The sequence below is a fragment of the Rhinoderma darwinii genome, chromosome 12, assembly GCF_050947455.1.
Source record: "Rhinoderma darwinii isolate aRhiDar2 chromosome 12, aRhiDar2.hap1, whole genome shotgun sequence".
Classification (NCBI taxonomy): domain Eukaryota; kingdom Metazoa; phylum Chordata; class Amphibia; order Anura; family Rhinodermatidae; genus Rhinoderma; species Rhinoderma darwinii.
This window is the reverse complement of record NC_134698.1, coordinates 6,824,199-6,847,872: the sequence shown is the minus strand read 5'-3', so window position 1 is coordinate 6,847,872 and position 23,674 is coordinate 6,824,199. Positions and strand designations below refer to the sequence as shown.

The following is a 23,674-nucleotide window of genomic DNA, read 5'->3' as shown; positions in this document are numbered from 1 at the left end:
TGTATGTATGTGTGTATGTGTGTGTGTTATGGTGTGTGTGTGTGTGTGTGTGTGTGTGTGTGTGTGTGTGTGTGTGTGTGTGTGTGTGTGTGTGTGTGTGTGTGTGTGTGTGTGTGTGTGTGACACTTTCTATATCTTCGTTGTTTGATAAGTTGCTCGGATCTATATAATGTGTTTGTAAGTGTACTTATTTGACCCCTGTGATGATGTCATGTCCCCTACACATATATATATATATACTGCACTATGCACGGTGTTCAATGGCTTGAGAGTCCCATGTTTGGTGGAAACGTCACCGTGTTGTGGTGAAATAAACAGAGTTTTTGCTTTAGGCCCTGTTCACACAGTTTTTTGACACGGAAACCGCACCAAAAAAACTCCTCAAAAACCGCCCGAAAATGCCTCCCATTGATTTCAATGGGAGTTGGATGAGTTTTTTTTACCGCAAGTAAAAAAAAAAAACGCGTCGCGATAAAAAGAAGCGACATGACCCATCTTGAGGCGGTTTCCGCCTCCAAAACCCCATTTCAATGAGTCAGAAAGAGGAAAAAAAAAACCTCGACGAGTGTTTTGACGAGTTTTTGTCAAACCACTGTGCGAAGACCTACTGGAGCAGTTTTTGCAGGAGGAATTTTCCTCCTGCAAAAAACTCAGTGTGAACACAGCCTTATAATTTCATCTTACAGATCTATAGTTTCCTGGGGGACTTTTTTTGAAAACTTGGCACCACATTTGCGCTGCGCCAGTCCTGTCATGATGGAATCATGGGCCGGGTTCCCACATAGCGTAAACGCTGCGGAATTTCCGCAACGGAATTCTGTGTGGAAATTCCGCAGCATTTACAGTAGCAGCAAAGTGGTTGAGATTCAGTAAATCCCATGCCTACGCCGCGGCGGCGAAAAAACTGCAGCGTTAATAAATTGACCTCGGCAGCATGTCCGTTTACGCTGCGTCTCAGTTGCTTTTCGTTGCGGGTTATCACCATTAAATTCAGTGGGGATGCAAAACCCGCAACAGAAAGTCCAGTGTTGCGACTTTTGCGGTGATTCCGCCACAAAAATCGCAACTCCGGAAAACCAAATAAAATCATACTTACCCAGAACACCCTCCTACTTCCTGTAGTCCGACCTCCTGGGATGACATTTCATCCCATGTGACCGCTGCAGCCAATCACAGGCTGCAGCGTCACATGGCCTACAACCTCATCCAGGGAGGCCGGAATACGTGCATAGAAGAGGGAGGGGTTAAGTGTTGACGTGTTTTTTTTCAAGCGCTGCTTTCCGCAGCGGAAATTCCGTCCAAATAACCACAACACGATGTGATGCGATTTTTCAGAGGGAATATGCTGCGGATTCCAGGTCGGATATGCTGTGCAGTTTTTTACGCAGCGTATCCGACCCATCAGAAATAACGGTCTGTCTATTACTGGACTTAATTCCCTTAGCACTCAGGGGTGTAACCAGCCGGACCCGGTGATTGGTCTATTTTAATCGTCTTAAGGCGGCGCTGCACTTTTTCTTGGGTCAGACGTGACATTTAAGGGAGAATTGACTTTATTCCGTTTCATTTCACCCGAAAAAAAAGTAAAAAAGTTACACATATTTGGTATCGCCGCGTCCGTAACGACCCCAACTATAAAATTATTACATTATTTAACCCGCTTAGCGAACGCCGTAACAAATAAAATAAAAAACAATGCAAAAATTGCTGTTTTCTGTTCATATTGCCTAAAAAAAAAGTGATAAAAAGTGATCAAAAAGTCGCACGTGCTCCAAAATGGTACCAATAAAAACTAAAAGTCTTTCCGCAAAAAAAAACAAAAAACGCTCGTACAGCTGCATCGGCGGAAGAATAAAAAAGTTACGGCTCTTCAAATATGGAGACACCAAAACAAATAATTTAGAAAAACAAGTGTTTTTACTGTGTAAAATTAATAAAACACAAGAAACCCATATAAATTTGGTATCGTTGTAATCGTAACGACCCGCTGAATAAAGTTATGGTGTTATTTATACCACACGGTAAACGGCGTAAATTTAGGACGCCAAGAAGTGTGACGAAATTGCTTTTTTTTTCTATTCCCCCCCAAAAAAGTTAATCAATAAACTACACGTACCCCAAAACGGTGCTATTAAAAAACTACAACTTCTCACGCAAAAAACAAGACCTTATACGGCTACGTCGACGCAAAAGTAAAAAAGTTATAGCGCTTGCGATGTGACGTTGGAAAAACGTAAAAAAATCGCTTGGTCATTAAGACCTAAAATAGGCCGGTCACTAAAGGGTTAAAGGAACACTCCATGCAAAACATATACAGTGTTATTCCTAGTGCAGGGCCTGATGGGGGTGGAGCATGACATATGGACTGTTTGTGTCATGCTCCACCCCCTTAAGCCCCGCATAACACTGTATATGTTTTGTCTGGAGTATTCCTTTAAATCATGTGATATGTAGGTCAGTCCCATAAAATATACGAAGACCAGATCCCGGCCAATCATTACTGCAATCTAAAGAGCATCTCCCAAAATCGGTTGTCACCCAGCTTTCCCAGAGACAGATATAACTGAGAAACAGAACAGGAAACGTTCTTCTCTTTCTCGCCATTGTGGTGTCGGCCTCATTGTTCTCCTTCCCGATGCATTGTTGTTTCTGTTCCTGCGATACAACTAAAAGAAGAAATCTTGTAAGAGGCGTCCTGGAGTGTGAGGGATGTGGGGAGTTGTGCTCCACGTCACGCACCGTGCCACCTACTTTCCCCTGACGGCGGCACACGCAGGGAGTGGGGGCGGTGATGTCACAGGCTGGCTCGCCAATCCACTGTGATACACCGGGAGCTGCTGCAACAGAAGCAATGTGGAGGCTGCGAGATCAGCAAATGTCTCTTCCCTAAAACAATGGCAGGCAGCGCTGGCTCCCGCGGATGACTCACAATTACCGCACATCAGCAGATTTATTTTTTTGTGACGTTTCTGAAAATGTAAAAACTGTGAGAAATTGTAAAAATAATACCGATTTTTGGGAAATGAAACAGTTTAGAGAAGGAAAAGTGTCATGGACGTCTGCAAAACCTCCATCCTGGCACAGATACAAATAAAAATAATGATATGTGACTGGTAATATTGTATGGGCACTGATATGTGACTGGTACTATTATATGGGCACTGATATGTGACTGGTACTATTATATGGGCACTGATATGTGACTGGTACTATTATATGGGCACTGATATGTGACTGGTACTATTATATGGGCACTGATATGTGACTGGTACTATTATATGTGCACTGATATGTGACTGGTACTATTATATGGGCACTGATATGTGACTGGTACTATTGTATGTGCACTGATATGTGACTGGTACTATTATATGGGCACTGATATGTGACTGGTACTATTATATGGGCACTGATATGTGACTGGTACTATTGTATCTGCACTGATATGTGACTGGTACTATTGTATGTGCACTGATATGTGTATCTGGAACTATTATATGGGCACTGATATGTGACTGCTACTATTATATGGGCACTGATATGTGACTGCTAATATTATATGGGCACTGATATGTGACTGGTACTATTATATGGGCACTGATATGTGACTGGTACTATAATATGGGCACTGATATGTGACTGGTACTATTATATGGGCACTGATATGTGACTGGTACTATAATATGGGCACTGATATGTGACTGCTACTATTATATGGGCACTGATATGTGACTGCTACTATTATATGGGCACTGATATGTGACTGCTAATATTATATGGGCACTGATATGTGACTGGTACTATTATATGGGCACTGATATGTGACTGGTACTATAATATGGGCACTGATATGTGACTGGTACTATTATATGGGCACTGATATGTGACTGGTACTATTATATGGGCACTGATATGTGACTGGTACTATTATATGGGCACTGATATGTGACTGGTACTATTATATGGGCACTGATATGTGACTGGTACTATTATATGGGCACTGATATGTGACTGGTACTATTATATGGGCACTGATATGTGACTGGTACTATTATATGGGCACTGATATGTGACTGGTACTATTATATGGGCACTGATATGTGACTGGTACTATTATATGGGCACTGATATGTGACTGGTACTATTATATGGGCACTGATATGTGACTGGTACTATTATATGGGCACTGATATGTGACTGGTACTATTATATGGGCACTGATATGTGACTGGTACTATTATATGGGCACTGATATGTGACTGGTACTATTATATGGGCACTGATATGTGACTGGTACTATTATATGGGCACTGATATGTGACTGGTACTATTATATGGGCACTGATATGTGACTGGTACTATTATATGGGCACTGATATGTGACTGGTACTATTATATGGGCACTGATATGTGACTGGTACTATTATATGGGCACTGATATGTGACTGGTACTATTATATGGGCACTGATATGTGACTGGTACTATTGTATGTGCACTGATATGTGACTGGTACTATTGTATGTGCACTGATATGTGACTGGTACTATTGTATGTGCACTGATATGTGACTGGTACTATTATATGTGCACTGATATGTGACTGGAACTATTATATGGGCACTGATATGTGACTGGTACTATTGTATGTGCACTGATATGTGACTGGAACTATTATATGTGCACGGATATGTGACTGGTACTATTGTATGTGCACTGATATGTGACTGGTACTATTATATGGGCACTGATATGTGACTGGTACTATTATATGGGCACTGATATGTGACTGGTACTATTGTATGTGCACTGATATGTGTATCTGGAACTATTATATGTGCACGGATATGTGACTGGTACTATTGTATGTGCACTGATATGTGACTGGTACTATTGTATGTGCACTGATATGTGACTGGAACTATTATATGTGCACTGATATGTGACTGGTACTATTATATGGGCACTGATATGTGACTGGTACTATTGTATGTGCACTGATATGTGACTGGTACTATTATATGGGCACTGATATGTGACTGGTACTATTATATGTGCACTGATATGTGACTGGTACTATTATATGGGCACTGATATGAGACTGGCACAAATCTTGGTCAAAATACAGTGCCAGACAATAATTATACAATTGCCCCTACATTGAGCTTCTTTGAGGTAGAAATGGGGATAAGTGTTCCCCAGAAGTGGTACATTTTAGGGGTTCCACATGTCAATAGCAAAGGAAATCCCTGCGGCAGGATGGCAATATGAATGAATTTATTAATGTTCTAAAAAAAATACAAGAAAATATAGTTGTAAAGATTTTCTTATACAGCCGGCGACGAGCAACCATATAATCACGTGATGATGTCACTTCCTCCGAGCAATGATGTCACTGTTCATCTTTAAAAACCTCTGGTGTCTTCTTGCCCGGTCACATTGTCTGCTCATCTATTGAAGACCTGGGGGATTTGTGGATAGGGTCCCGGGCGAGAATAATCTCCTGGATCTGGGCAAAGGTCGAGCTTTCTGCTGGAAACTTGTTCTTCTAGAGATAAGACAGGTCCAGCATTATATATCTATCTACATATAGAGGGTCTACAGACACAATTACGACCCTTTGATTAGAGGGCCCACAAGCCTCCCCGACTTCTGAGAGAACATCAGCGCTATGTAACCACACTACACAGGGCTATCTACCTATATACAGCCCGCGCTCCGCTGCTGCACCCGCTGCAGTACCTCTGGGGTTGTCTGATGCCCTAATGTAAAGAGTTCCTCCTCCGTGACAGATTCCCTCTAAATAATATTCCTGTAGTTCCACCTCAGTCCACTAGGTGGAAGCACATCCATTTTCATTGCAACGAATTGATCACTACAGTACAGAATTTAGATAGCAATAATTGGTCATTGGACCGCTGGATGATCACCGTCGTAACTGCGATATACAGAGCATGGAAGTCTCACCCATAAAGATAGCCGCAATAGTCCCGTGTGAGTCCGGGAACCAGACGCCGGTTTAGTCTCCTGTATTTGTGTCTCCATTGCTGCCAGGAAGCCTTTCAGACCCTCCTCAGTGACCCTGTTACCTATAGATTGGAAAAGCAAAGAGAGTGCTGACAATTGTGAGAATAGTATATAGTGGATCTCATAGACACAGCACCGGGGGGAATATGATAGGATGATAAGCGGCTGCGGTTATACTTCTCTCCCTTCTATACTAATCAAAGCCTCCTACACATTATATTCTGTTTAACTCACGTGAGAGGTTAAGACTGAGAAGGACTTTGTTTCCGGTGAGATAAACTTTCCCATCTCGATATTCAGCTTGTTCCAGTAAAGGGTTAATGACTTCGCTTATCTCCGCCTGCTGAACAAACTAACAGTGATTTCACATGACAGAGGAAACGATATACTACTCCATTATAAAGAGATTACATTCTTATATATAGGGGGCAGTATTATAGTAGTTATATTCTTGTATATAGAGGGCAGTATTATAGTAGTTATATTCTTGTATATAGGGAGCAGTAGTATAGTAGTTATATTCTTGTATATAGGAAGCAGTATTATAGTAGTTATATTCTTGTATATAGGGGGCAGTATTATAGTAGTTATATTCTTGTAAATAGGGGGCAGTTTTATAGTAGTTATATTCTTGTATATAGGGGCAGTATTATAGTAGTTATATTCTTGTATATAGGGGGCAGTATTATAGTAGTTATATTCCTGTATATAGGGGGCAGTATTATAGTAGTTATATTCCTGTATATAGGGGGCAGTATTATAGTAGTTATATTCTTGTATATAGGGAGCAGTATTATAGTAGTTATATTCTTGTATATAGGGAGCAGTATTATAGTAGTTATATTCTTGTATATAGGGAGCAGTATTATAGTAGTTATATTCTTGTATATAGGGGGCAGTATTATAGTAGTTATATTCTTGTATATAGGAGCAGTATTATAGTAGTTATATTCTTGTATATAGGGGCAGTATTATAGTAGTTATATTCTTGTATATAGGAGGCAGTATTATAGTAGTTATGTTCTTGTATATAGGGGGCAGTATTATAGTAGTTATATTCCTGTATATAGGGGGCAGTATTATAGTAGTTATATTCTTGTATATAGGAGCAGTATTATAGTAGTTATATTCTTGTATATAGGAGCAGTATTATAGTAGTTATATTCCTGTATATAGGAGCAGTATTATAGTAGTTATATTCTTGTATATAGGGGGCAGTATTATAGTAGTTATATTCTTGTATATAGGGGACAGTATTATAGTAGTTATATTCTTGTATATAGGGGCAGTATTATAGTAGTTATATTCTTGTATATAGGGGGCAGTATTATAGTAGTTATATTCTTGTATATAGGGGGCAGTATTATAGTAGTTATATTCTTGTATATAGGGGCAGTATTATAGTAGTTATATTCTTGTATATAGGAGGCAGTATTATAGTAGTTATATTCTTGTATACAGGAGCAGTATTATAGTAGTTATATTCTTGTGTATAGGAGCAGTATTATAGTAGTTATATTCTTGTATATAGGGGGCAGTATTATAGTAGTTATATTCTTGTATATAGGGACAGTATTATAGTAGTTATATTCTTGTATATAGGAGCAGTATTATAGTAGTTATATTCTTGTATATAGGGGGCAGTATTATAGTAGTTATATTCTTGTATATAGGAGCAGTATTATAGTAGTTATATTCTTGTATATAGGGGACAGTATTATAGTAGTTATATTCTTGTAAATAGGGGCAGTATTATAGTAGTTATATTCTTGTATATAGGGGCAGTATTATAGTAGTTATATTCTTGTATATAGAGGGCAGTATTATAGTAGTTATATTCTTGTATATAGGGGGCAGTATTATAGTAGTTATATTCTTGTATATAGGGGGCAGTATTATAGTAGTTATATTCTTGTATATAGGGGGCAGTATTATAGTAGTTATATTCTTGTATATAGGGAGCAATATTATAGTAGTTATATTCTTGTATATAGGGGGCAGTATTATAGTAGTTATATTCTTGTATATAGGGGGCAGTATTATAGTAGTTATATTCTTGTATATAGAGGCAGTATTATAGTAGTTATATTCTTGTATATAGGAGCAGTATTATAGTAGTTGTATTCTTGTATATAGGATGCAGTATTATAGTAGTTATATTCTTGTATATAGGGGGCAGTATTATAGTAAATATATTCTTGTATACAGGGGGCAGTATTATAGTAGTTATATTCTTGTATATAGGGGGCAGCATTATAGTAGTTATATTCTTGTATATAGGGGGCAGTATTATAGTAGTTATATTCTTGTATATAGGGAACAGTATTATAGTAGTTATATTCTTGTATATAGGGGCAGTATTATAGTAATTATATTCTTGTATATAGGGGGCAGTATTATAGTAGTTATATTCTTGTATATAGGGGGCAGTATTATAGTAGTTATATTCCTGTATATAGGGGGCAGTATTATAGTAGTTATATGCTTGTATATAGGGGGCAGTATTATAGTAAATATATTCTTGTATATAGGGGGCAGTATTATAGTAGTTATATTCTTGTATATAGGGGGCAGTATTATAGTAGTTATATTCTTGTATATAGGGGCAGTATTATAGTAGTTATATTCTTGTATATAGGGGGCAGTATTATAGTAAATATATTCTTGTATACAGGGGGCAGTATTATAGTAGTTATATTCTTGTATATAGGGGGCAGCATTATAGTAGTTATATTCTTGTATATAGGGGCAGTATTATAGTAGTTATATTCTTGTATATAGGAGCAGTATTATAGTAGTTATATTCTTGTAAATAGGGGCAGTATTATAGTAGTTATATTCTTGTATATAGGGGCAGTATTATAGTAGTCATATTATTGTATATAGGGGGCAGTATTATAGTAGTTATATTCTTGTATATATGAGGTAGTATTATAGTAGTTATATTCTTGTATATAGGGGGCAGTATTATAGTAGTTATATTCTTGTATATAGGGGCAGTATTATGGTAGTTATATTCTTCTATATAGGAGCAGGATTATAGTCGTTATATTCTTGTATATAGGAGCAGTATTATAGTAGTTATATTCTTGTATATAGGAGCAGTATTATAGTAGATATATTCTTGTATATAGGGGGCAGTATTATAGTAGTTATATTCTTGTGTATATAGGGGGCAGTATTATAGTAGTTATATTCTTGTATATAGGGGGCAGTATTATAGAAGTTATATTCTTGTATATAGGGGGCAGTATTATAGAAGTTATATTCTTGTATATAGGGAACAGTATTATAGTAGTTATATTCTTGTATATAGGGGCAGTATTATAGTAGTTACATTCTTGTATATAGGGGGCAGTGTTATAGTAGTTATATTCTTGTATATAGGGGCAGTATTATAGTAGGTATATTCTTGTATATAGGAGCAGTATTATAGCAGTTATATTCTTGTATATAGGGGCGGTATTATAGTAGTTATATTCTTGTATATAGGAGCAGTATTATAGTAGTTATATTCTTGTATATAGGGGGCAGTATTATAGTAGTTATATTCTTGTATATAGGAGCAGTATTATAGTAGTTATATTCTTGTATATAGGGGGCAGTATTATAGTAGTTATATTCTTGTATATAGGGGCAGTATTATAGTAGTTATATTCTTGTATATAGGGGGCAGTATTATAGTAAATATATTCTTGTATATAGGGGGCAGTATTATAGTAGTTATATTCTTGTATATAGGAGCAGTATTATAGTAGTTATATTCTTGTATATAGGGGCAGTATTATAGTAGTTATATTCTTGTATATAGGGGCAGTATTATAGTAGTTATATTCTTGTATATAGGGGGCAGTATTTTAGTAGTTATATTCTTGTATATAGGAGCAGTATTATAGTAGTTATATTCTTGTATATAGGGGCAGTATTATAGTAGTTATATTCTTGTATATAGGGGCAGTATTATAGTAGTTATATTCTTGTATATAGGGGGCAGTATTATAGTAGTTATATTCTTGTATATAGGAGCAGTATTATAGTAGTTATATTCTTGTATATAGGGGCAGTATTATAGTAGTTATATTCTTGTATATAGGAGCAGTATTATAGTAATTATATTCTTGTATATAAAGGCAGTATTATAGTAGTTATATTCTTGTATATAGGGGGAAGTATTATAGTAGTTATATTCTTGTATATAGGGGCAGTATTATAGCGGTTATATTCTTGTATATAGGAGCAGTATTATAGTAGTTATATTCTTGTATATAGGGGCAGTATTATAGTAGTTATATTCTTGTACATAGGGGGCAGTATTATAGTAGTTATATTCCTGTATATAGGGGGCAGTATTATAGTAGTTATATTCTTGTATATAGGAGCAGTATTATAGTAGTTATATTCTTGTATATAGGGGCAGTATTATAGTAGTTATATTCTTGTATATAGGGGGGAAGTATTATAGTAGTTATATTCTTTTATATAGGAGCAGTATTATGGTAGTTATATTCTTGTATATAGGGGGCAGTATTATAGTAGTTATATTCTTGTATATAGGAGGCAGTATTATAGTAGTTATATTCTTGTATATAGGGGCAGTATTATAGTAGTTATATTCTTGTATATAGGACCAGTATTATAGTCGTTATATTCTTGTATATAGGGGGAGTATTATAGTAGTTATATTCTTGTATATAGGAGCAGTATTATAGAAGTTATATTCTTGTATATAGAGGGCAGTATTATAGTAGTTATATTCTTGTATATAGGGGCAGTACTATAGTTGTTATATTCTTGTATATAGGGGCAGTATTATAGTAGTTATATTCTTGTATATAGGGGGCAGTATTATAGTAGTTATAGTCTTGTATATAGGGGGCAGTATTATAGTAGTTATATTCTTGTATATAGGGGCAGTATTATAGTAGTTATATTCTTGTATATAGGGGGCAGTATTATAGTAGTTATAGTCTTGTATATAGGAGGCAGTATTATAGTAGTTATATTCTTGTATATAGGGGCAGTATTATAGTAGTTATATTCTTGTATATAGGGGCAGTATTATAGTGGTTATAGTCTTGTATATAGGAGCAGTATTATAGTAGTTATATTCTTGTATATAGGGGGCAGTATTATAGTAGTTATATTCTTGTATATAGGGGGCAGTATTATGGTAGTTATATTCTTGTATATAGGGGCAGTATTATAGTAGTTATATTCTTGTATATAGGAGCAGTATTATAGTAGTTATATTCTTGTATATAGGAGCAGTATTATAGTCGTTATATTCTTGTATATAGAGGCAGTATTATAGTAGTTATATTCTTGTATATAGGGGGCAGTATAATAGTAGTTATATTCTTGTATATAGGGGCAGTATTATAGTAGTTATATTCTTGTATATAGGGGCAGTATTATAGTAGTTATATTCCTGTATATAGGGGCAGTATTATAGTAGTTATATTCTTGTATATAGGGGCAGTATTCTAGTAGTTATATTCTTGTATATAGGGGCAGTATTATAGTAGTTATATTCTTGTATATTGGGTCAGTATTATAGTAGTTATATTCTTGTATATAGGGTCAGTATTATAGTAGTTATATTCTTGTATATAGGGGGCAGTATTATAGTAGTTATATTCTTGTATATAGAGTGCAGTATTATAGTAGTTATATTCTTGTATATAGGGGCAGTATTATAGTAGTTATATTCTTGTACATAGGGGGCTGTATTATAGTAGTTATATTCTTGTATATAGGAGCAGTATTATAGTAATTATATTCTTGTATATAGGGGCAGTATTATAGTAGTTATATTCTTGTATATAGGGGCAGTATTATAGTAGTTATATTCTTGTATATAGGGGGCAGTATTATAGTAGTTATATTCTTGTATATAGGGGGCAGTATTATAGTAGTTATATTCCTGTATATAGGGGGCAGTATTATAGTAGTTATATTCTTGTATATAGGGGCAGTATTATAGTAGTTATATTCTTGTATATAGGGGCAGTATTATAGTAGTTATATTCTTGTATATAGGAGGCAGTATTATAGTAAATATATTCTTGTATATAGGGGCAGTATTATAGTAAATATGTTCTTGTATATAGGGGGCAGTATTATAGTAGTTATATTCCTTTTATATAGGAGGCAGTATTATAGTAGTTATATTCTTGTATATAGGGGCAGTATTATAGTAGTTATATTCTTGTATATAGGGGCAGTATTATAGTAGTTATATTCTTGTATATAGGAGCAGTATTATAGTAGTTATATTCTTGTATATAGGGGGCAGTATTATAGTAGTTATATTCTTGTATATAGGGGGCAGTATTATAGCAGTTATATTCTTGTATATAGGGGGCAGTATTATAGCAGTTATATTCTTGTATATAGGGGCAGTATTATAGTAGTTATATTCTTGTATATAGGAGCAGTATTATAGTAGTTATATTCTTGTATATAGGGGCAGTATTATAGTAGTTATATTCTTGTATATAGGGGCAGTATTATAGTAGTTATATTCTTGTATATAGGGGGCAGTATTATAGTAGTTATATTCTTGTATATAGGAGCAGTATTATAGTAGTTATATTCTTGTATATAGGAGCAGTATTATAGTAGTTATATTCTTGTATATAGAGGCAGTATTATAGTAGTTATATTCTTGCATATAGGGGGCAGTATTATAGTAGTTATATTCTTGTATATAGGGGCAGTATTATAGTAGTTATATTCTTGTATATAGGGGCAGTATTATAGTAGTTATATTCTGGTATATAGGGAGCAGTATTATATTATATTCTTGTATATAGGGGCAGTATTATAGTAGTTATATTCTTGTATATAGGGGGCAGTATTATAGTAGTTATATTCTTGTATATAGGGGGCAGTATTATAGTAGTTATATTCTTGTATATAGAGGGCAGTAACATAGTAGTTATATTCTTGTATATAGGGGCAGTATTTCTTGTATATAGGGGCAGTATTATAGTAGTTATATTCTTGTATATAGGGGGCAGTATTATAGTAGTTATATTCTTGTATATAGGGGGCAGTATTATAGTAGTTATATTCTTGTATATTGGGGCAGTATTATAGTAGTTATATTCTTGTATATTGGGGCAGTATTATAGTAGTTATATTCTTGTATATAGGAGCAGTATTATAGTAGTTATATTCTTGTATATAGGGGCAGTATTATAGTAGTTATATTCTTGTATATAGGAGCAGTATTATAGTAGTTATATTCTTGTATATAGGGGGCAGTATTATAGTAGTTATATTCTTGTATATAGGGGGCAGTATTATAGTAGTTATATTCTTGTATATAGGAGCAGTATTATAGTAGATATATTCTTGTATATAGGGGGCAGTATTATAGTAGTTATATTCTTGTATATAGGGGGCAGTATTATAGTAGTTATATTCTTGTATATAGGGGCAGTATTATAGTAGATATATTCTTGTATATAGGGGGCAGTATTATAGTAGTTATATTCTTGTATATAGGGGGCAGTATTATAGTAGTTATATTCTTGTATATAGGGGCAGTATTATAGTAGTTATATTCTTGTATATAGCGGCAGTATTATAGTAGTTATATTCTTGTATATAGGGGCAGTATTATAGTAGTTATATTCTTGTATATAGGGGGCAGTATTATAGTAGTTATATTCTTGTATATAGGAGGCAGTATTATAGTAGTTATATTCTTGTATATAGGAGCAGTATTATAGTAGTTATATTCTTGTATATAGGGAGCAGTATTATAGTAGTTATATTCCTGTATATAGGGGGCAGTATTATAGTAGTTATATTCTTGTATATAGGAGCAGTATTATAGTAGTTATATTCTTGTATATAGGGGGCAGTATTATAGTAGTTATATTCTTGTATATAGGAGCAGTATTATAGTAGTTATATTCTTGTATATAGGGGGCAGTATTATAGTAGTTATATTCTTGTATATAGGAGCAGTATTATAGTAGTTATATTCTTGTATATAGGGGGCAGTATTATAGTAGTTATATTCTTGTATATAGGAGCAGTATTATAGTAGTTATATTCTTGTATATAGGGGGCAGTATTATAGTAGTTATATTCTTGTATATAGGAGGCAGTATTATAGTAGTTATATTCTTGTATATAGGAGCAGTATTATAGTAGTTATATTCTTGTATATAGAGGGAAGTATTATAGTAGATATATTCTTGTATATAGGGGGCAGTATTATAGTAGTTATATTCTTGTATATAGGAGGCAGTATTATAGTAGTTATATTCTTGTATATAGGAGCAGTATTATAGTAGTTATATTCTTGTATATAGGGGGCAGTATTATAGTAGTTATATTCTTGTATATAGGAGGCAGTATTATAGTAGTTATATTCTTGTATATAGGAGCAGTATTATAGTAGTTATATTCTTGTATATAGGGGGCAGTATTATAGTAGTTATATTCTTGTATATAGGAGGCAGTATTATAGTAGTTATATTCTTGTATATAGGAGCAGTATTATATTAGTTATATTCTTGTATATAGGGGGCAGTATTATAGTAGTTATATTCTTGTATATAGAGGCAGTATTATAGTAGTTATACTCTTGTATATAGGAACAGTATTATAGTAGTTATATTCTTGTATATAGGGGCAGTATTATAGTAGTTATATTCTTGTATATAGGGGCAGTATTATAGTAGTTATATTCTTGTATATAGGGAGCAGTATTATAGTAGTTATATTCTTGTATATAGGGGGCAGTATTATAGTAGTTATATACTTGTCTATAGGGGCAGTATTTTAGTAGTTATATTCTTGTATATAGGGGCAGTATTATAGTAGTTATACTCTTGTATATAGGAACAGTATTATAGTAGTTATATTCTTGTATATAGGGGGCAGTATTATAGTAGTTATATACTTGTCTATAGGGGCAGTATTTTAGTAGTTATATTCTTGTATATAGGGGGCAGTATTATAGTAGTTATATACTTGTATATAGGGGCAGTATTATAGTAGTTATATTCTTGTATATAGGGGCAGTATTATAGTAGTTATATTCTTGTATATAGGGAGCAGTATTATAGTAGTTATATTCTTGTATATAGGGGGCAGTATTATAGTAGTTATATACTTGTCTATAGGGGCAGTATTTTAGTAGTTATATTCTTGTATATAGGGGGCAGTATTATAGTAGTTATATACTTGTATATAGGGGCAGTATTATAGTAGTTATAGTCTTGTATATAGGGGCAGTATTATAGTAGTTATATTCTTGTATATAGGGAGCAGTATTATAGTAGTTATATTCTTGTATATAGGGGGCAGTATTATAGTAGTTATATACTTGTCTATAGGGGCAGTATTATAGTAGTTATATTCTTGTATACAGGGGCAGTATTACAGTAGTTATATTCTTGTATATAGGAGGCAGTATTATAGTAGTTATATTCTTGTATATAGGGGCAGTATTATAGTAGTTATATTCTTGTATATAGGGGGCAGTATTATAGTAGTTATATTCTTGTATATAGGGGCAGTGTTATAGTAGTTATATTCTTGTATATAGGGGGCAGTATTATAGTAGTTATATTCTTGTATATAGGAGCAGTATTATAGTAGTTATATTCTTGTATATAGGGGGCAGTATTATAGTAGTTATATTCTTGTATATAGGAGGCAGTATTATAGTAGTTATATTCTTGTATATAGGAGCAGTATTATATTAGTTATATTCTTGTATATAGGGGGCAGTATTATAGTAGTTATATTCTTGTATATAGAGGCAGTATTATAGTAGTTATATTCTTGTATATAGGGGCAGTATTATAGTAGTTATACTCTTGTATATAGGAACAGTATTATAGTAGTTATATTCTTGTATATAGGGGCAGTATTATAGTAGTTATATTCTTGTATATAGGGGCAGTATTATAGTAGTTATATTCTTGTATATAGGGAGCAGTATTATAGTAGTTATATTCTTGTATATAGGGGGCAGTATTATAGTAGTTATATACTTGTCTATAGGGGCAGTATTATAGTAGTTATATTCTTGTATATAGGGGCAGTATTATAGTAGTTATATTCTTGTATATAGGGGCAGTATTATAGTAGTTATATTCTTGTATATAGGGGCAGTATTATAGTAGTCATATTCTTGTATATAGGGGGCAGTATTATAGTAGTTATATTCTGGTATATAGGAGCAGTATTATAGTAGTTATATTCTTGTATATAGTGGGCAGTATTATAGTAGTTATATTCTTGTACATAGGGGGCAGTATTATAGTAGTTATATTCTTGTATATAGGAGCAGTATTATAGTAGTTATATTCTTGTATATAGGAGGCAGTATTATAGTAGTTATATTTTTGTATATAGGAGCAGTATTATAGTAGTTATATTCTTGTATATATGCGGCAGTATTATAGTAGTTATATTCTTGTATATAGGGGGCAGTATTACAGTAGTTATATTCTTGTATATAGGAGCAGTATTATAGTAGTTATATTCTTGTATATAGGAGGCAGTATTACAGTAGTTATATTCTTGTATATAGGGGGCAGTATTATAGTAGTTATATTCTTGTATATAGGGGGCAGTATTATAGTAGTTATATTCTGGTATATAGGGGCAGTATTATAGTAGTTATATTCTTGTATATAGTGGGCAGTATTATAGTAGTTATATTCTTGTACATAGGGGGCAGTATTATAGTAGTTATATTCTTGTATATAGGAGCAGTATTATAGTAGTTATATTCTTGTATATAGGGGCAGTATTATAGTAGTTGTATATAGGAGGCAGTATTATAGTGGTTATATTCTTGTATATAGGGGCAGTATTATAGTAGTTGTATATAGGGGGCAGTATTATAGTAGTTATATTCTTGTATACAGGGGGCAGTATTATAGTGGTTATATTCTTGTATATAGGGGGCAGTATTATAGTAGTTATATTCTTGTACATAGGGAGCAGTATTATAGTAGTTATATTCTTGTATATAGGGGGCAGTATTATAGTAGTTATATTCTTGTATATAGGGGGCAGTATTATAGTAGTTATATTCTTGTATATAGGAGCAGTATTATAGTAGTTATATTCTTGTATATAGGGGGCAGTATTACAGTAGTTATATTCTTGTATATAGGAGCAGTATTATAGTAGTTATATTCTTGTATATAGGAGGCAGTATTACAGTAGTTATATTCTTGTATATAGGGGGCAGTATTATAGTAGTTATATTCTTGTATATAGGGGCAGTATAATAGTAGTTATATTCTTGTATATAGGGGCAGTATTATAGTAGTTATATTCTTGTATATAGGAGCAGTATTATAGTAGTTATATTCTTGTATAAAGGAGCAGTATTATAGTAGTTATATTCTTGTATATAGGGGGCAGTATTATAGTAGTTATATTCTTGTATATAGGGGCAGTATTATAGTAGTTATATTCTTGTATATAGGGGCAGTATTATAGTAGTTATATTCTTGTATATAGGGGCAGTATTATAGTAGTTATATTGTTGTATATAGGGGGCAGTATTATAGTAGTTATATTCTTGTATATAGGAGCAGTATTATAGTAGTTATATTCTTGTATATAGGGGCAGTGTTATACTGCTCTAAAAATATGAAATGATGTCCATGATGATACCTCATTATGAGACACATCTCACATCTTACCTCTTGCTCAGGTAATGGCGCTCTCTTGGTGGCAGACTTAACTGCTTTTCCTCGTGTGTTTTTTTGGTCAGGCATGGACGATTCTATAAGATATCACAATTGTCATTACTACACTGAAAAAGGAAGCAAGTCACATTTTTTTTAGTAACCATAGGTTATGGGAAACATATGCAAACCCCCCTCTCTCCCACATATAAACCCGTGGCTACCTACGTTTTTTGGCTGTTTTAGGGTCTTCCTTCTTAGTTGGTCCAGGTTGCGTTGCTGCGTTACTTCCACCTGCCACATTGCTGACATTAGTTTTGTCTTCCTTCTTTTGGGGATCCTGGAATCAAATAACATTAGTCAAATTTGAAGGTTATATCATGTCTTTGGGGACAACGCCTCCCATTGGAAACCCTGATCAACTCATCTAATCTTTTTGTTTTCCTGAGATGAGTCATATTAACAGTGGTTCTTCACGGCTAATAGGCAAGGGGTCCCAAGAAGGACATTTGTACAGGGGTAGTCCTAATGGGACAACCCCTTTAATGGTTGGGGATGGTCAGGGCATGTCCATGCTTTACATGAGGTCTCAATCTCTGGACTCACCTTCTCCTTCTTCTTTAAGGTACTTGATTTGGCCTTCTGCGTTTGCGATTTCTCAGATTTCTCTATAGCGGAGCCGCTGTGGTGGCTGAGTGGTCGTTCGCTCTTGACATCAGCGTGACGTGATGTGCCCGGCTTTAAAAAAAAAATGCAACCATTAATCCTAACTGGAGATATAAGCAGGTGGACACGGCCCGTTATCTGAAAGATACCACAACTCATGGCCATGGACATCACACCCGTAATGCTCCTCACCGATCTTGGCTGCTCCTGAGCCTCCTTCTCCAGAAACTTCCGTCTCCTCTCCACGATTTCTGTATGTGTTAATGCAAAATGTCCCAGCACCTAGACCAGAGCATGACACAAGGTTGTATTAAACACACATGACAGCACGGACCTCTAAGGAAACCAGATTCCTTACCAACCTCGGCCAATGCGAGCGCCCCTTGATCTCCGATCTGGTTACTGGAGAGATTGAGGGAGAGCAGTGATCGGTTGAATCTTAAGGCCTACAATAAAATACAATTTATAGCGTGTATTAAGATCAGCGCATTGCAACCATGGGGTTCGGGACCACTCAAGCTTCACCCCTGGTCCCATCTCTCCATAGACAAGCCAAATGATGACATGGCTCCATCATCCTGGAAATCTGGTAGCTCCTAATGAACGATAGACGGTGGATGAAGCTCGGGGATCTTTTCCTTACCTGGGCAATGTGACCTGCCCCCAGATCTGTGATGTGGTTGTAGCTGAGGACAAGAGCAGCCAAGTTTTTGTTGGTCATCTTTAGGCTCCTCAGAGCTTGGCTGATGAGTTTGGACCCTTCGTCATTGATTTGGTTATTTCTGAGCGATATATGGACCAACCTGTATGGACGGGAGGACATGTGCATGAGAAGGATTGGCAGATGCCCTCATGACAACCACTCACCTCTTCAGGAAAATGATGGACGGGTTCTCCAAGCTCTTCCACTGGTAGAAGTTCATTGATACCTGTTCCACCTCTGTCCACTGGGGTTATCAAAAGCCTTCCGCGTTCCCCCCCCCCCCCCCCACCCCTGTGTTCCTCTAACCTCCTATAAGTCTTCCTGTCAAGATTTTAAAGACCCATTACTTACCCTAAATCATCTGAGATTAACTTGTGATACGATTGGTCCTCCAGTGGGTTTCCTTCCAGTGAAATGATCCTGGTGAACACAGAAAATAATTATATATGTACTAGAAGGATAACCTCAAAAATATATATATTCCAGGCTTATTGCCTAGCAAAATCAACTACTTAAGGGATTTAAAGGGGGTATCTAAAGTAGACTACCCCTTTACAATGGCCCATTGGGGCAATTTGAGGTAGTAGAAAGGGTCCGCTCATCGGGACATCCCTCTTTTGGTCGCAGTCGGCAGGTCTCTCTGATCTGAGGGACCATGTTCTTTCGCTTGTGGTTGTTGTCTGGAGAGGCGATGATCTAGGTGTTGTTGACTTGGTATCTTCTGACTTGGCCGGTTGCATGTACAAGAGGACCAAGCACATAAAGTAGCACCAAACCCAACCCCGACATGGTCCCACCATAACACCACCGTTGAGGTTCCCCTTCCTTACTTGACATTTGGACAATGCTGTAGCACGTCCACGAACGCGGAGAAGGTTTTGTCCGTGAGGCCGACGTTCCACAAACTAGGAGAAGACATAAAGGACTCAGAATAATGGCGTACTTACTGCTGTACAACACCCATTCTTGAGGGAGATCAGCAGAAATACTTATGGTTTCCTCACTTGATCTTATGGAGGTTGGGAAGAGTCGGCAGACACGTGGCAAATATCTCCATCATTTTATCATCGATCTTCCAACCTGGAACAGAGACCGAACATCAGATCTATAGGGTTTAAAGAGGGTCACCAACATGGCGTCCATCTCCCTAGCACATTAGATAAAGAACCGGCATCATTGGTTCTTCTCTATCTAATGGAGCTTGTACTATAGACACAGATTCTGGAGTCCCTGGTGGGGAGGATCATGCTTAGGTCCATCTTCTACACGATGGACAAGTTGAACCTGAGCAGGGCTCGCCATCTCCATAGAAGCAATGATGAGGGTAGTAGCCTGGAGGTCAAGCTTATTTTCTCTCCTACATGGGATGGGAAGGCTTGTCGGGGTTGAACTAGCTATGGGGACTCCTGTAGATCCATGGATTTTCACTATTAGGTCAACCCCTGTCTAGATCCCTCAACATTCAGGTCCATCTAACCAATCATAGATTCAAGCGAGGAGACATGAAGGACACATGAAGGACATTTGGTTGCCTTCCATCCAAAATAACAAGTAGACTTGGTATGACCTCCAACGGTTGGGTCTCCAAGGAAAGCAGTACGGGTCAAGACTTGGACATCAGAAGAACCGAAGAACATATCAATCACCTCTGATGGAGATTTCTCGGATGGATCGCCCATCGTCGCTCTCAAGCTCCACCCGGATACTTGGCTTGAAGTAAGAGTAACGGTCTCTGGTTGGGCCCGTACCACTCTGGCTATCCTTATCGGATGTGTAGTCTGATTCATCTGATTCGTAGCAGGAACACCATGTAAAAAATGGAGAAACATAGACGCATACTGTAAAGGAGAACTCCACCCCAAGCTGAAATATAAACAGCTGGTAGTATTAATCGGGGTATTCCGGCCAGAGAGATTTATAACACATCCATACCCAGTACTCCCCCACCTATCGGACATTTATGCCTCTCATCAGAGTACCCCTTTAATGTGTGGATTTGTTGACCTTCAGCAAAAATACCACGAAAAGTTAGAAACGGGTGACACCTACCGAACACATTTTTCTCAGAGGCCGGAGTACTCGGGGGCCGCGGTCTTGGGATTACTTTAGGAATCTCTATATAGCCCAGGCGGCTGCACAGCTCGGTGAAATCCTGCTCCAGGTTCCCGGTGCACTGGTAGTCCTCTGTAGAGATGGAGGCCGCGTACAAGTATTGTAGGGTATTAGGATGTCATACATTATAGCAAATGGGGCTCAAAGATCCCTACAAGCCGAACCCCCTCAAAATAAGGAAATCCTCACCCCCTCCCCCACTCCTGCGTCCCAGTTTCATATGTGTCCATAGTGATTGACATGAAGATCCCAGTTCCTCTTCTAAAAAAGTTCTGCTCCAGATTAGGGAGAACCTATTTGAGAAGAAAGGGGGAACTTCCTGCCAGTTACTCAAGGACTGATATGAGGCTCCCCTTCAATAAGAGGTTCTGCAGCAGAATACAGTGGGTGGGGTCCTGGTCAGGGGACTTAACCTTCTTTGTTTCTTCTATATGTTTTAATAGGTCACATTGAGAGGGATTGTCCCTTTAAGAAGATGATTTCTTAGAATCTCCATATTCTGGAAACGTTGTCTATAGTTGGAGTTCCCCTTTAAGTCGGGGATGAGCGGTTCATAATACGTTCTTACCGGCTGTCAGCGAGGTCTTGTCCTGAGAACCGAAGCCTAAAGGAAGAAGAACAAGAACACGTGAAGGAGAGCGGCAGAATATGAGAGATCGGGCGGGTGTACAACAATGGTGGATGGTGGGGGATGTAGTGCTGTCCGGTTCGTAGAGACTAGATCGCACATGATAGGATTAGATACACTGCTCAGCAGACAGTATCACACATGATAGGATTAGATACACAGCTCAGCAGACAGTATCACACATGATAGGATTAGATACACAGCTCAGCAGACAGTATCGCACATGATAGGATTAGATACACTGCTCAGCAGACAGTATCACACATGATAGGATTAGATACACAGCTCAGCAGACAGTATCACACATGATAGGATTAGATACACAGCTCAGCAGACAGTATCACAGATGATAGGATTAGATACACAGCTCAGCAGACAGTATCACACATGATAGGATTAGATACACGGCTCAGCAGACCGTATCACACATGATAGGATTAGATACAGTGGCTCAGCAGACAGTATCACAGATGATAGGATTAGATACAGCTCAGCAGACAGTATCACACATGACAGGATTAGATACACGGCTCAGCAGACCGTATCACACATGATAGGATTAGATACACGGCTCAGCAGACCGTATCACACATGATAGGATTAGATACAGTGGCTCAGCAGACAGTATCACACATGATAGGATTAGATACAGCTCAGCAGACAGTATCACACATGACAGGATTAGATACACGGCTCAGCAGACCGTATCACACATGATAGGATTATATACACAGCTCAGCAGACCGTATCACACATGATAGGATTAGGTACACGGCTCAGCAGACAGTATCACACATAATAAGATTAGATACAGTGCTCAGCAGACAGTAACACACATGATAGGATTAGATACAGTGGCTCAGCAGACAGTAACACACATGATAGGATTAGATACACAGCTCAGCAGACAGTATCACACATGATAGGATTAGATACAGTGGCTCAGCAGACAGTATCACACATGATAGGATTAGATACACAGCTCAGCAGACAGTAACACACATGATAGGATTAGATACATAGCTCAGCAGACAGTATCACACATGATAGGATTAGATACACAGCTCAGCAGTCAGTATCACACATGATAGGATTAGATACACAGCTCAGCAGACAGTAACACACATGATAGGATTAGATACACAGCTCAGCAGACAGTATCACACATGATAGGATTAGATACAGTGGCTCAGCAGACAGTATCACACATGATAGGCTTAGATACATAATTATTGCCCAAATCGGCCCCAGTATAAGTGGAAACACCAGCAGAGTTGCGGCGCTATTGACGGCAGCTGTGTCCTGTGATTGGAGACATCAGAGACGCGGTAGTCGCGTTGTCTCGTATACGGAGAGATGTATATGGGACGGTCGCTTCTAGCGCTATTCCCTAACACGTTGCGGTACTTCCGCGGTTACCTGCGTTTCTGGGGTCATCATCGCTGTCTTTCGATGTCTTGTCTTTCTTATCCGTCTTCTTCCCCATCGTCACAATACTAATGATGCTGCAAGGAACAGGAGAAGTGTCAGCTCCTAAGTCTAATGTCAGACAAGCGGGGAAGCTCTAGATCATATAATGTCCATATACTGAGAAGCTCCGCCACATACAGACGCGTATAATAAGTTATCACACCAGATCATTATAACGTCGCTCATTACATTATATGCAGGACATGGACGCACCTCCATAGTCTCGGCGTCCGGTCACCATGGCAACTACGTAGGGCGGGGATTTTTTTTCCCCCCTACAGAGTTCAGAATCAGCCAATCAGCTGCTGAGGCGGAACCTCTCCCCGGAAAAAGGGCAGGAGAAAGAAATATGGCGGCGCCAGCTTCATGGCAGGGGAAATAGAAGTTATAATG

At 36.9% G+C, this 23,674-nt stretch overlaps 1 protein-coding gene across 7 annotated transcripts; it reads right to left on the bottom strand.

Annotated features, from left to right (window-relative positions):
* Positions 1–5,263: 5,263 nt before the first annotated feature.
* LRRC71 (leucine rich repeat containing 71) lies at positions 5,264–23,670 on the bottom strand. 7 transcript variants are annotated; one of them, XR_012851414.1, is made up of 18 exons: positions 23,495–23,670; positions 23,231–23,316; positions 21,752–21,787; positions 21,121–21,255; positions 20,718–20,858; positions 20,076–20,151; positions 19,902–19,976; positions 19,423–19,491; positions 19,012–19,171; positions 18,731–18,814; positions 18,561–18,650; positions 18,309–18,440; positions 17,931–18,042; positions 17,718–17,800; positions 6,259–6,376; positions 5,965–6,086; positions 5,698–5,872; positions 5,461–5,545 (listed from the first exon to the last, which is right to left on the bottom strand). XR_012851414.1 is itself a non-coding variant. In XM_075844395.1 (17 exons), the coding sequence occupies exons 2-17, from the start codon at positions 23,295–23,297 to the stop codon at positions 5,432–5,434; spliced, it is 1,611 nt and encodes a 536-aa protein (XP_075700510.1). In that variant the 5' UTR covers positions 23,298–23,316; positions 23,495–23,670; the 3' UTR covers positions 5,264–5,431. The 7 variants fall into 7 exon arrangements, 5 of the variants coding, with proteins under 5 accessions (XP_075700510.1, XP_075700508.1, XP_075700511.1 ...); XR_012851415.1 differs by having other exon boundaries at positions 5,462–5,545; positions 5,740–5,872; XM_075844395.1 differs by lacking the exon at positions 5,698–5,872 and having other exon boundaries at positions 5,264–5,542.
* Between the last annotated feature and the right edge of the window lie 4 nt (positions 23,671–23,674).